This window comes from Rhagoletis pomonella, unplaced genomic scaffold (genome assembly GCF_013731165.1).
Source record: "Rhagoletis pomonella isolate Grant_MI unplaced genomic scaffold, Rhpom_1.0 Rhpom_scaffold_00004, whole genome shotgun sequence".
NCBI lineage: Eukaryota > Metazoa > Arthropoda > Insecta > Diptera > Tephritidae > Rhagoletis > Rhagoletis pomonella.
Genome location: NW_023458558.1, coordinates 2,555,002 through 2,568,103, shown reverse-complemented (window position 1 = coordinate 2,568,103; position 13,102 = coordinate 2,555,002). Strand labels below are relative to the sequence as shown.

The 13,102-nt window shown below is 42.4% G+C and overlaps 2 protein-coding genes across 2 annotated transcripts; both read left to right on the top strand.

The window, feature by feature from the left end:
* Positions 1–2,116: 2,116 nt before the first annotated feature.
* LOC118736807 (CLK4-associating serine/arginine rich protein) lies at positions 2,117–7,709 on the top strand. The gene is given in 8 exon segments (XM_036466852.1): positions 2,117–2,392; positions 2,485–2,582; positions 2,713–4,362; positions 4,364–4,633; positions 5,375–5,498; positions 6,053–6,143; positions 6,275–6,380; positions 6,475–7,709. Coding segments are annotated over 8 exon segments (3,249 nt in total). The 5' UTR covers positions 2,117–2,293; the 3' UTR covers positions 7,286–7,709.
* Positions 7,710–11,287: 3,578 nt separating this feature from the next.
* Positions 11,288–12,835, top strand: LOC118738365. The gene has a single exon (XM_036469288.1). It carries the CDS (start codon positions 11,722–11,724, stop codon positions 12,664–12,666), a length of 945 nt encoding a protein of 314 aa, XP_036325181.1. The 5' UTR covers positions 11,288–11,721; the 3' UTR covers positions 12,667–12,835.
* Positions 12,836–13,102: the final 267 nt, after the last annotated feature.

Below are 13,102 nucleotides of genomic sequence, written 5' to 3'. Positions count from 1 at the left end.
CTACGGTTTTCTAAAGTTTTTTGTGAAAAAAGAGCACAAGGCAACCCAGGTTTGCAACAGAAATATATGCCCGTTCCATTATTTCTCGAGGAAAGAGTGAGGCAACAGGCTGTGAGGTATAAAAAATGTCAAAATTCCTTGGACACACACGCAAAATAATGGCAATTTTTTCTTGACCGTTTTCTTAAGAGCTGGATACTAAGCTTTAACTGGCTAGTGGAGGCTGCTTGGAGCAGAAGCAAAATCATTGTGCGGAAATGTTGTTAATGTAATAATAAAGAAACATTTCGGTCACGGCTTTGACGTGCCCTATGTACATAAAATGCAGCGATTCGTCCCAGCGCTACACTTGCATCTACTCATCTTGTATCTTGATGGCTGTCACAATTTAACACACAGCACTACATTTTATTAGTTTTTACGCAGTCTTCATTCAAAAATTGCAAATTAACACAATTTAAACTGATTTTTAACTTATAATGCGAATTTCTCTTTCACTGATTTGAAACAAAGGTTTATTTACAAGTTACCACAACTGTCAAAATCGGCAAAACCAAAGTAGCGGTACCACTGACGGCGCCACCTTTGAGTACTCCTCGGGGGTAAAATCTGATCAGGGTTGATAATGAGAAGGAGCATGAATTTTGCCGATTCAGAGTTGCATACAAATTTACTGTGGTATGAAAGGGAGCAACAACCCTACTATGTCAGAGTGGCACAGGTAATTTTGTAAACACTTTTCTTATATTTATTTTGCAATATTCCGATATCCAGTGTGTAGCCAGAGGCAGTGGCATGTGAGCCTCACTAAAATCTACTCATCATGTTGGAGCAGCTCCGGGTAATAGACCATTGAATGTGCTGGCTGAACTTATGACCACCTTAACCTTCGGGAGTCTCCAAGCACATGCGTGTCCTGAGTTTATACGGTAGCCATTCATAGCAATTACTATTGTATGTGTGTATAATTCATATTGGTGACATTCTATACTTTGATCCTGAGTATTTTTGAGGAGCTCCGGGTAATGGTCGCTCAAACTTGGGTGCGCTTAATGAGCTCTCTGAGCGGATGCGCTAGCAGGCTTTGGAGTCTCCATAACTATACAAACCTTTTTTTTTGTTTTGGAATAAAGACTTAAATATATTCGGAAATTTAGAATTTTCTTTGATAAATTCATGTTTTTATAAAAATATATTCTTACAATGGATATTTTATTGATTTTTATGAAAACTTTATTCAGTGCTATAATTACGATTTGAGTTTCCAGTTTAAAGAAATACAAGCAATAATTATGTACTTTACTATTGATATTATTCCTAATTAAGCATTGAAATTATATTTCTCCTACATTTTGTTCATAAATAACACAACTATATATATTTTATCCTCGAAAAGAACCTTTTCTAATCATGAGGCGAAATTCCCCACAGTAAGTGTTGCCGTGCGCGCAAAACGAAAACGCTGCACCCAACCCAAAAGTACCAATTGGTGAAAAACTGCGAAAAGGTTTATTACTGTGGGCCTGTGCCAATCGGTAACTTTTTTCTCCGTGGTGAGACGGGGTGGAAAAATTTGCTATGGTGTAGAAATAAATTGAATTTTGTTGTGCCAAATGCAAAGTAAAATTTTGACATTTGAAAAACCAAACAAACGCTCGTGCGAAAGCTCTATTTTTGTGTGTTGCTGAAATTCTTAAAATTTATATTTATTTTATAATTTGCAAGTAACGTAAGCTTTTTTTATGCTGTTTCAGCTTTCATTTTCATGTTCACTTCTTATTACCGCCAAGCAATATTATATGTATACATGGTTATAAGCTGTCAAAATTTTACCTAGCCCCATGAGCTAGGTAAAATTCTGACGTTCTTATTCACCACGAGAAATGTCAGATTTTTACTTTGATCCGTCAAAATTTTCTCTTTTCTATCATTTGGCACAGGCCCTGTATATACTGTGTGCTCAACGACTTCGAAAGCCGCAACGCCTGAAGCACCTTCTATGGAGCTTCAGCTTTACTGCTAGAGATTGAAGCGATTGTGGCAATACTATTAAAACATCGATGGTAAGTTCAAGTGACATTAGTCACTATCGATAGTATCGTCGATAGTTTGACAGCTCTAGTTTGCTGTCTGAGGTAAAATTTTATGATCAGTGATAAAAGGAGGTTTATTCTAGTTTTATTACTGCAAGAAGGAAGTAATTGTAAAAATATAGCCGCTTTCCATTCGCGAATGTGTACCCTAAAGATATTGGCCACTATAGAGTTCCTTGCACATACTAATAGTGAGGAAAATGTGGCATGAGGCCCGAAAGCAGGAGCGCCGAATACGCGGTATGATTGTAGATTATCGTAAGCGTGCAGAGCGCAGACAGGATTTTTACGAGAAAATTGTGAGTGACGAAAGTGTATGACAAGCATGTGTAAAATTCATTTATTATGTCGTAACTAACGTTGATTTTTATCTTTTTTGCTACAAAAACAGCAAGCGGACCCGACGCAGTTCATTCAAGTACATGGCAGACGTTGTAAGATACATCTTGACCCAGCCACAGCTGCCGCCGGCGACGGAGCCGCCATCATGCAAGTCATATTTCGGAAAAATCCGAGTTTTTGTTTTAATTAACGGAATACATACATACATATAAAAATATCATCAACATCTAACTTTACAAGAATGAAAATTAATTTAAATTTTGTTATGTGTTTACAGTGTTCCTTGGCAAGGGCAACAGGATAATCTCATCGATCGTTTTGACGTGCGTGCACATCTGGACTATATTCCACCAATACCAAAAGCAAGCGAGACTGAGAGTTCAGAACCTTCTCAAGATGAACGTCAGTGCAATTATGAACGATACCGAATTTTAGCTCAAAACGATTTTCTGAACGTAACAGAAGACAAATTTCTCCACCAACTTTACTTGGAAGAGCAGTATGGAGCGAGTGCTCAGCTTGAGGCTAGTGAACGTAATTCGAGCAAAAAGAAACAATCTAAGAGCGGTGCGACTATCGGTTACATTTATGAAGAAGGTCAACCCTCAACAGCAGCTGGCAGTCACGTTTTTCAGTCTTCGACTTTAGAGAAATCATCAGGGAAGTCGGAAAAAGGTTCCGATTCGGAGTCGGATTCTGATATGGATGTGGATGTTTCGATTGATATCTCTAAATTGGACACTTCACAAGCGCATGAGCTGAACGGTTGTGGACGTAATTATGGGATGGTGAGCAATGACTTTTATTCCTATCTTACAAAAGACGCAGATGAAGCTGAGGCACTACGGATTGCGCGTGAGGAAGAGCAAGAAAAAATGCTGCTAAGCGGAAGAAAGTCTCGCCGTGAGAGGAGAGCACAGAAAGAGCGTCGCATAGCATGTCGCCCTTTTAGTCCTCCCAGTTATGCAGCAAAGGAGGATGTCGCTGGCAAAAAAGATAAGGAAGACGAAAGTGATTCCCATTCACCATCCCCGGACCCAAATGCGGGAAAAATTACGTACATCACTTCTTTTGGTGGAGAAGATGAACTACAGCCACATTCTAAAATTTCCATTAATATTGGACGTACACCACAGACATTAGGCGAATCTTGCGCTGGTGTGTCAGCAGCAGCTAGCGCTCTAGATAGTCAGGCTACATATGCACAAAAAGTTAAGGAGAATTTGGAGAAGCTGAAACAATTGAATGAAGGCGCGAAACGTTCAACAACTACAGGAAAACCCAGCCGCTCACGTAGTCGTTCGCGAAAACGTTCACGCACCAGAAGTCGCAGCCGAAATCGAAGTAATCGACGCAGTCGTGATCGTCGGCGGCGGTTGTACTCGCGATCACGTTCGCGCAGCAGGTCACACGTTCGTAGCCAAAGTCGTAAAAGACGACATCGTTACAGAAGATCACGTTCCCTTTCATATGACCGCTCTAGGCGCAAACATCGGTCTAGACGCTGCAGTACAACATCGAATTCACGATCTCGATCGCATTCGCGCGGTGGACATGGCGTAACACATAAACGGCGCTACAGATCGACGAGTAGTTCCTCCCATTGTTCTAGGCGACGAAGTTCTCGCTCCGTATCTAGTAACAGTCGACATTCTGAGCGAAAACGCATACGAAACTCGAAGCACCAAAAAGCACAATCGGAGCATCGTCGTACGCGTACACGTTCAATATCGAAAACGAGAATTTTGCCATGCATTGATAGCAGCTCTATTGCACCGCCGGATTTGACCATACAGAAAGCTCCAATTTCAACTCTGGTAACAACTGTTGCTGCACTAAGCACCACCGCTATACCTATGGTTAGTTATCCATTATCAACGCGTTTAACAGCGATGTCTACAGCGGTCACTGTTGCGACTAAAGCAACACCCCCCCCCACCACCAGTATCGGCTTCAACAACTACGTCGGCTGCGAACACATCTGGCACAAGTAATGAAATTACATTATTGCCTACAGTGGTGGAACCACCGCCACCACCGCTCAAACGCTACTACGGTCGAAAGCGTGGAGATGATTCATCGGATTCCGATAGTAATTCTGTCTCAGACACGAATGACGACAACAAAGCCACCAAACAACCTGCGCCAATCAGCGGTGAAGGAAACGACAGCGATGAACGCATGGATGTGGATACTACGTAAGTTAAGCGCACGAGGAATGCATCTATGGTAAAGTTGAGCCACATTTAGTCCATTTATTTACATTCATATGTACATACATTTATATCATTTTCAAGCGCCAACATCCGGCAGCTATATATTTGAGTAAAAAAGGCAGGTGTGAATTGGTATTTTAACAAATATGAAACGCGCAACCGCATTTATACCACCGGTCTTTTGTTTAGCCGGTCTAACCCCGTTTAAAGCCCCGAAGTCTACAAATCGTTGTCGTTGGCCACACTTGCAATAGTTGGATCCACCTAAGAACATTTTCGGGCCTGTTGGCCAAGTTGCTCCCACACGCTGGTGCAAGCAAGCATCGCAGGAGCCACTTCGGTCGAGCAAAAACTCAACTCGAGTCTAGGTCTTTCGAACAGTCTACACTGTGCCTCAAAACAGAAAATATCTGAAAATAACCGCAGTCAAATGTAAATGTAAATCCTTGCCGCCGAGCTCTGCGATCGCATACGTTGACTCCGTCGCTGTCAACCTTGCAGTAACTCTCACAGCGGCAAGCGCAGCAGAACCAACGTATCCTACGCCTTATGTCTCCTGGGCTTATCTTTAATTTAGCTTGACAACGATTGATAGACTAGCTGAGTTAGGCAGTAGTGCACCTACAACAACCGTCGGCAAATCATATATGTAAAATACTGATTCGCCCGTCGCTTACTGAAATTATTAAGCATTTTAAATTTTGCCCTTTCTTATAATTTTAGCTCTGAACCCTCCAACCCTTTGCCATCGTCGTCGACGTCAACTACTGGTAAACAAACAGGCAAATATAGCACTACTGCTCCGGCGAAAATCAATCCAAGTTTATCTAATGCTACCGAAACCAAAGTCAGTAAGAACCACCAAAAAAAATACCAATTTCAGCAACACAAAATCAAGAAATGCCGGAATAATATAAACAAAATTATGCAACTCAGAAATCACGGAATAGGGTGTTAAATTTTATAAGTTTAAGGACATGTAATGACGAAATCCGAACAGACTAGAAAAAAAATTATTGAGATAACTGCTCATACGTAGTAATGCATATATATGTATATAATTTGCAGGGCATATAACTTTTTTGTACTATAGCATAGCGAGGCATAAATTAAGGTAACGCATTTTTTAAGATTATATATATATATATATATATATTGTTTTTTTAAGTCCTTAATCCTGCTTGTGAGATCTAGGGAGATAACATATTTTTTCTGCTAAATGGTAATTTATGCCGCGCTATACTATGCTTTTTTACGACGTACATATAAATTACTAAAAAAACCAACAATTTGTAACGGCTTTGTTAGCAAGAGGACGTTGACCATAACTAGTAGCTTTCATAGTTTTATGTGTGAAAACTGGTTACGCTTTTGTTGAACATCTAAAGTGATTTTTTCCAGAGCTCGTCCTTGTCGACGCCGCAAAGCAGCAGTCGTTTGAATTTGCGCGAACGACTGAAACGCAAAATGCAAAATTTGCTCAACAAGCAATGTAAGTACTAATCAATTCAAGCAACTTCATAAACCTCTTAGCAAATACACATACATACATACCTATGTATACATATATGTCTGTACTGTAGCCACAAAACATATTTATCCTTTGTTTCTCACCACTTGTAGACAAAGCGGACAAACGTGCTGAAATCGAGAAATGGCAACGTGAAAGGCAACTGCAACAGGAGCGCGAGGATGAAATGCGCGAAATGGCACTCAAACTGAGACGAAGGTAAAATATGATAATGAGATGGTTACTTGTAAACGTGTTTAACTGCATTCCTGCTTGATTTACTGATTTAGTTTTTCTTATTGGTGCATTACAGGCAACGCGAACTGCGCCATCGCTACGGCACCCCATCAAGTGGCAAGGGTTCTGATAGTGATGCTTCGGGAGCATTAAAATCCGCGCAACCAACAGCGCAACGGCGCAGTACGTCGAGAAGTAGTGAAACCATTACCGCGCCTGCCACAGAAAAGAAACTAACACAAAGTCATCAACATAGCACGGGCCGTGGGAATGATGACAAGGCCGAAGAGCAGCATCATTCAACAGTAACTCATCACCAACATAGATCCCTACATCGTAGTAGTAGTCGGGAGCGTGCGCATCGTTCACGCAGTCGCAGCCAGTCTTACTATCAATCGCAGCGATCAGCAGGCTCTAAACGGCGCTCTCGTTCCCGTTCGCGTAATCGTCGTAGCGCTTCGAGACGTCGGCGACGAAGTGCATCACGTTCTCGTTGGCAGCGTGACACCAGCCGTGAACGCGCGTCACGTCATCAACGCACTCAACGTTACGATGAACGTGAACGTGAGCGGGAGCGTGAGAGGGACATAGATAGAGATCGCGATCGTGATCGCGGCAGGCGTTCACGTTCAAGAAATGAACCACGGCCTAGAGAAAGTTATCGTGACCGTGATAGGGATAGGAATAGGGATCGTGAGCGCGAACGCGAACGTGAACGCGACAGGGATCGTGATAGGGAAAGAGATAGAGACAAACATCGGCATCAACGCGATGCTCAATGCTACAGACAGGAGACTGCCACAAGCAGTGGCAGCAGTGCTAATACTAATAGAAACCGCATTGTCATATCTGCGCCACCGAAACTAAAGAAACTAGTTGATTACTAGATTAGAGACTGGGAAGAATGCAATATCTTCCATGTGCGGTAATTGTTTCGAGTTTTTTGTTGTTTACTTTTTCTATGTATGTAAATAAGGGTGGAAATTTCGCAAACAAAAACTTTAGTAATATTTAATTGGAAAGAGTTACTTAGTAATAAACATCATTGAATTGTTGAGACATATACCTACCATATAACGGTGGCTGTTATTCTATTTTTCTTGTCTTGAATACAGGTTTGTATGGCTATATTAAGTATACATCGTGCACAATGTTATACATACATACATACATATTTAATGAAAATGCACATGGGGAGCAGTATTCTTGAGGCCGCAAATTGATGCGTTTATTTAAAATACTTCTCCCTTTATACTGATCGTATTTATTTTTTGCTTGGAACGTAATAAACTTTGATAATGCTCTTATGTTGATTTTCGCTTCCTCCGCAAGGTTTTGTAGAGTTGGTTATTGGATAGCGAACAAACCCTTCAAATTCTATTAGCCTGTAGTCCAAACAAGAGTATTCTTTGAGGACCTTCCAGGCAGAGATCTGAATCATTAACTAACAGACTGACAGTGATGTCTCCAGCGCTAAATTGTGGTGGAAAAAAATAATTTATATTCGGGCTTGTTCGAGATGCAATCACAACCGCAGTGTTGCACGCATAATTAAAGTATCACGTTCGGTCTGAATTTCTAGCAACTTTTATCAGTTAGAAATCTGCAACAGTATTGCAAATTTTCATCAGTGCTGCAGTATTGCTGCTTTAATTACGTGCCTCGAACAGGCCCTTAGTTTTAACTAAAATGCAGGTGTGGGGCTTTCCCATACCCTGAGTATTAAATATGGCATATTTCGGGGTCTGCAAGCCACAGATACTTGGCTCTTGAACCAGTGTAATATCTACTTCGCCTGAGGACAGATTCCCCTATCTACCACCGTCCCGTCAGCTTCGCCTCATTGAGAAGCTCACACTCAGTATAAAGCCCCTATAAGGCCTCTTTCCGAGCTAGACGAAGCGAACGCGCTCAGCTCTTCAATCGCTGTACATTCATCCACTTCCATTTCGATGTCGCGCAGGCTGCTAAGTTCACAGGGCTTCGGTGTCTGTTTGAGACTTTTAGGGTAATTTTCCCAAATACATAGTTCGCCTTGAAGTTGGTTATTTTTCGTTATTGATGAGCATGACTACCTGAGTTGTTGCTCGGTCCGTCGGCTACGTATTCACAATCCTCCAGTTGTGTTCCGATAGAGTCACAGGAACCCAGGCTCTCGCTGAAGGCACGTCGGGATGTCTAGGTCTTCTATAACCTTTAGGTGGGCCACCGAATACATCTCGCCTATTTTGTCGGTCGCAGCTTTGAATACCACCACCGATTTGCTCTGATCACAATCAATTAGCTTACTTTCCCGGGAAACAGCCAACATCCGTGCACGATGGTGTCGATCTAGGGTTTTCTTTCTTCACCTGCAGCGCCACTTTTCTAAGGCGGCATGTACCCATCTCCATTGGTTCCTGGGCATCCAGCCTTCTTCATTGCTTTCATCGATTACGCCATTTTACTTTCCGGACCCTAGCTATTTCAGCAATTAGCTTGGCCCTTTTCGGTGTCTGCGCCTGGACTTCGTCAACATATCTCTTCCATTTGTAATCTCTATATTGCTATCTAAAAGCCCAGCCCAGCTAAAGGGCCCAGCCAGGCTGATAGTCGGCACCTTGCTCCGGCTTGAAGAAAATAAAGGAGAGGAAGCTGGCAGGGGTTTAGGTCATTTCATTTTCATTGGCACTATTTTAGCTGAGTTTAAAAGTTTTGTAGGTTCTTCTTGGCCGTTAACAAGAAAACGGAGTGTCTACTTACACGCGCCACGGTAACTTTTACCGCGGATCCACGGTAAAAATTACGCCGAAAGAAGTTCTGCCCACTTCTCTGGGAACACAGAAAGGATAATTCTTAGTAAGGATTATAATCCCTTAGCGCGGCCGAAGGCCGCCTACGCATGAAGAAGTTCTGCCCCACTTCTTCGGCAACAAATAATCCACGTAATTTTACCGTAGATCTACGGTAATTTTTACCCCCGTTATGCTATTTATTAGATCCCCGCTACCTATTGTTGAATCTGGCGAGCTGCTGCATCCACCCAAAATCCTGGTTGGCCGCAGCTATCAGTATTGCATGTCGACAACGATTATCCCTTCGACGTTGCTCTGGAATTGGTTGAACTTCAATTGTACAAGTTTCGCGTGCTTTGAGAAGCTGATCGCTATGCGGGGTGGCGTATAAGTGGGGCGGTCTGTTGTTGTTATTGTAGCAGCTACAACAAACTCGCCCAGATCGGCTGGTATCTCAGTCGTTGTCGTCAAGCTCAACTAACGGAAGACCCAGGAAGCGTGTATCTTCTGTAGGGTCTGTCCACAGGGACAGAGGAGTTAGTTGTGTGGGGTTTTCCGGGCAAATGATGAGATATTACGAGTCGTGTATGCGGACACTAATTTGGCACATCTGCATTTTATCTGTTCAGGCATGAGTTCAACCTGCTGCAATAGCCAGAGCGAGGTTAGGCTATTGTGTTCCGAGTCTCCCGAGGTAGACAAACGGCATTCACAGGACTGGAGTCTGCACAGCTCAGGGCCTGTCAATATGCTCACGGGTGCAGAGGTTGCTTTTAGAACCTCTGGACTTCGTCCGTTAGTTCGTAAAGATGCCTTCTGACATGCCTTGGCGAAGCCTCTGTGTCCACCTCTGTAGCTCCCTACTAAGAATTGCTTACAGAGCATTGTGTTCTGCTCCTTTATGGGGAACATTTTCGCATAAAGGTGGTGTTCTGGCGACATCAGAAGACATTCGGTCGCTGTCCGAAGTGCTGCGTTCTGTGCTATCTGCAGCTTCATCCACTGCGTCCTATTTGTCCCCGGCGACCACTCGTGCTGCATAATTTAGTATCAGCCGGCCAATTGCCTTGTATGTTGCTAACAAAGTTTCTTTGTCTTTGCCCCAGGTACTGCCGGCTAGCGACTTGAGGACCTTGTTGCGTCTCTGTACTTTGTTGACAATTGCGGATGCTTGCGCAGAGAAGACTGGCGAAAGTTACTCCGAGTATTTTTGAGTTATTCACCGACGGAATTGGTGTGTCATCAACGTGAATAATCCGTGGTAGTCTGACCTCCTTCGTGCAAGTGCTAAACAAGGTCGCAGAGGATTCTGTAGGGGCTCATCCCTCTTCCACCCTTTGTTTGTAGAAGGAGGAAGGCCTATAATATATTCACACTGACTTATTGAACGAGACAACGACGTTCACAATACCATAGAAAAGCGATAATCAAATAATAGTAATTTATCTACTACCAGTCGACACTCGCAATAGGGGTCATAATAGGTAAACAGTAATGGGGGAAGAACACCACCCTGTGGAACCCCTGTTTTATTTTTCTAGATTTGCTCGATTTGTCTAAACATTACTGACGAGTGTCGACCATTCTGATAACTCGCCGACCACCATTTGAGTCTCTGTGGGAGAGAGGAGGCCTCTATGTCTTCTAGCAGCGTGGAGTGGCTGACGGTATCAAACGCCTTTGACAGGTCCAACGCTACTAGAAAAGTTCTCTCACAGGGGCGGTTACAGTTTAGGCCACGTGTTATCTGAGTGTTTATGGCGTTAAGTGCTGTTGTTGTGGGTTAGGTGGTTCGCAGAAAATGGGAGTAGCAAGGCCCCTAGTGTCTCCGCTACTGGGGAAAGAAGTATTATCGGATGATAAGACTCCTTTGTTGGATGGTTTCCCCGTTTTGAGCAGTGGGACCACTCTTTCCATCTACCAGATGTCTGGAATGACGAGAGTGGCCATTGATAGGTTGAGAACCTTGGCTAAAGTCGACTCCCGCAGGACCCAAATTTTTCAGCATCAACATGCATATTCCGTCGGGTTCCATGGCTTTGGAGGCTTTCGTCTTCCCGATATCTACCTGAACTTCACCGCAAGTGAAAAGAAGAGGCGCACTAGTTGTTGGCAGTTTGTGCAGCCTTCTGGTCACTCGACGCTTGGCTTTGTCCACTCGAGGATGCAGTATGAAATGCCGGCTAAAATATGTAGCTCGCCCATCGCTACGGGTCCGACGAAGCACGGTCGCCGAAAGTGATTTCGACTCTATCGCCGCGCTTTGTCGGATTGAACAGTGACTTCACGGCTGACCAAAGTTTACTCACGCCCCCTTCACCTCCTAGCTTAGGATATAAGTAGCTTTGAATTTTACATTAGAAAAAGCTAATAAATTTTGACTCTCGATAGTGTATTCATAAATTAAAAGTTATTTGTCTTTGAAGTTTAAAAAGCAAAATTTTAAGTGTGCAAAAGTTCAAAACATTTGAAAAAAAACAACATAACAGAAGAAACCCATAGTGAAAATAGCGATAGGCAAAGCGACTATAGGATAAATTGTTCAGTTTATGGAAAGCGATTTCCATTATCCAGAGCAAACGCTTGAGCAGCAGCAGCAGATTGAGTCCACTGAAGAGAAATCTTTAACTAGCATTGCTAGCGATCATTGTACACCGCAGAATAGTGAACAGCGTTTGATTCCTTTGACACAAGAAATTGTTAAGGCAATGATGGAATTTGACGGCTCCCAATCGAGTACGAGTCTTTCTGAAAAAAACTTTTATAACACTTTTTCCATAACAAGTTTGGTACGCGAAGAGGTGCAAAACATTTTGCAGGAACTATGTGTCACTGATCAGTTTATACGCAAGGAGGAAATTGATGCGCTGATCGAGCGCTGTCTGCGCGAAAAAGTGACAATCGACTGCAAGAGTACAACGACTAGTGCTGAATCTCTGCCGCCTGATAGTCAAGAGATCGAAGTAACAGTCGAAATGCTTAACGAGACAGATAAGAACAAATTAATCGTTGAGAATTTTCAAATATTGGAGCAACGCATCACAAACTTGGAGGAACGCATTTCAACTGTGCTGCAGACTGTGCCGAAATTGCGCCATTTGCAAGCGAAAAAATTCAAAATCAACACGGAGATTATACGCGAAGAACTGCGAAATGTTGTGCAAAGAATGGTCGTAGATGAAGCCACAAAAGTCTTACCCACTTCTGAACTGAGATCGGCAATTGATGGTGATGTAAATGGAATAGCAACAAAAGCAACAATAAGCATCACTGGTACAGAAAAAGAGAGCACAGAAAATAAGATAAACCCATATGACGATTTATACTACGCACAGCGCCAAAATGCAATGAATATATTGAATTACAAAAAATCGAAAGCCACCATGGAGCTTAACCAGCGACCACATCTGACTCCACACATTAAGCCAATCGTCTGTGAATTAGGCGAGATAGGATACAAGCCCAAACAAAGACCTACATTCATTGCCGAATAGGTGGTTTAAAGTTAATTATGGAAACATTTTAATCAAAATTTCATTGATATTAAGAAGAAATTTTAATTTATGCTCGAGTTGTAGTGTGGACTCGAAATATAAAAAGTCCAAACCTTCCAAAATTGTAATAAAATGCAAGTTTGTATGTTTGTATGTATATATGTTATAAACTATGGGATGTGTGTGTTCGAATATGAATGTGGAATACTTAACAACTACATTGTAATATCTTTTAGCACAGTATCGCTTATATTGAATAAATCATCATCATCGCTTATTATCTGTATAGGTATCGAACATTTGGTCGTTTGTGCGCACACCTGAGTATTGACAAAATTTCGGTTATTTTCGCAATTTAACTCCGGGTTTCCTTCGTCCTCGGTCAGTAATACGCATCTGGTGGACAATTCCACTAGTTGTACAGCGGTTACACGTT

Bases quoted from the DNA above. Each gene is read 5' to 3' on its own strand.
- LOC118738365 (XM_036469288.1), top strand. From the start codon at position 11,722: ATGGAAAGCGATTTCCATTATCCAGAGCAAACGCTTGAGCAGCAGCAG.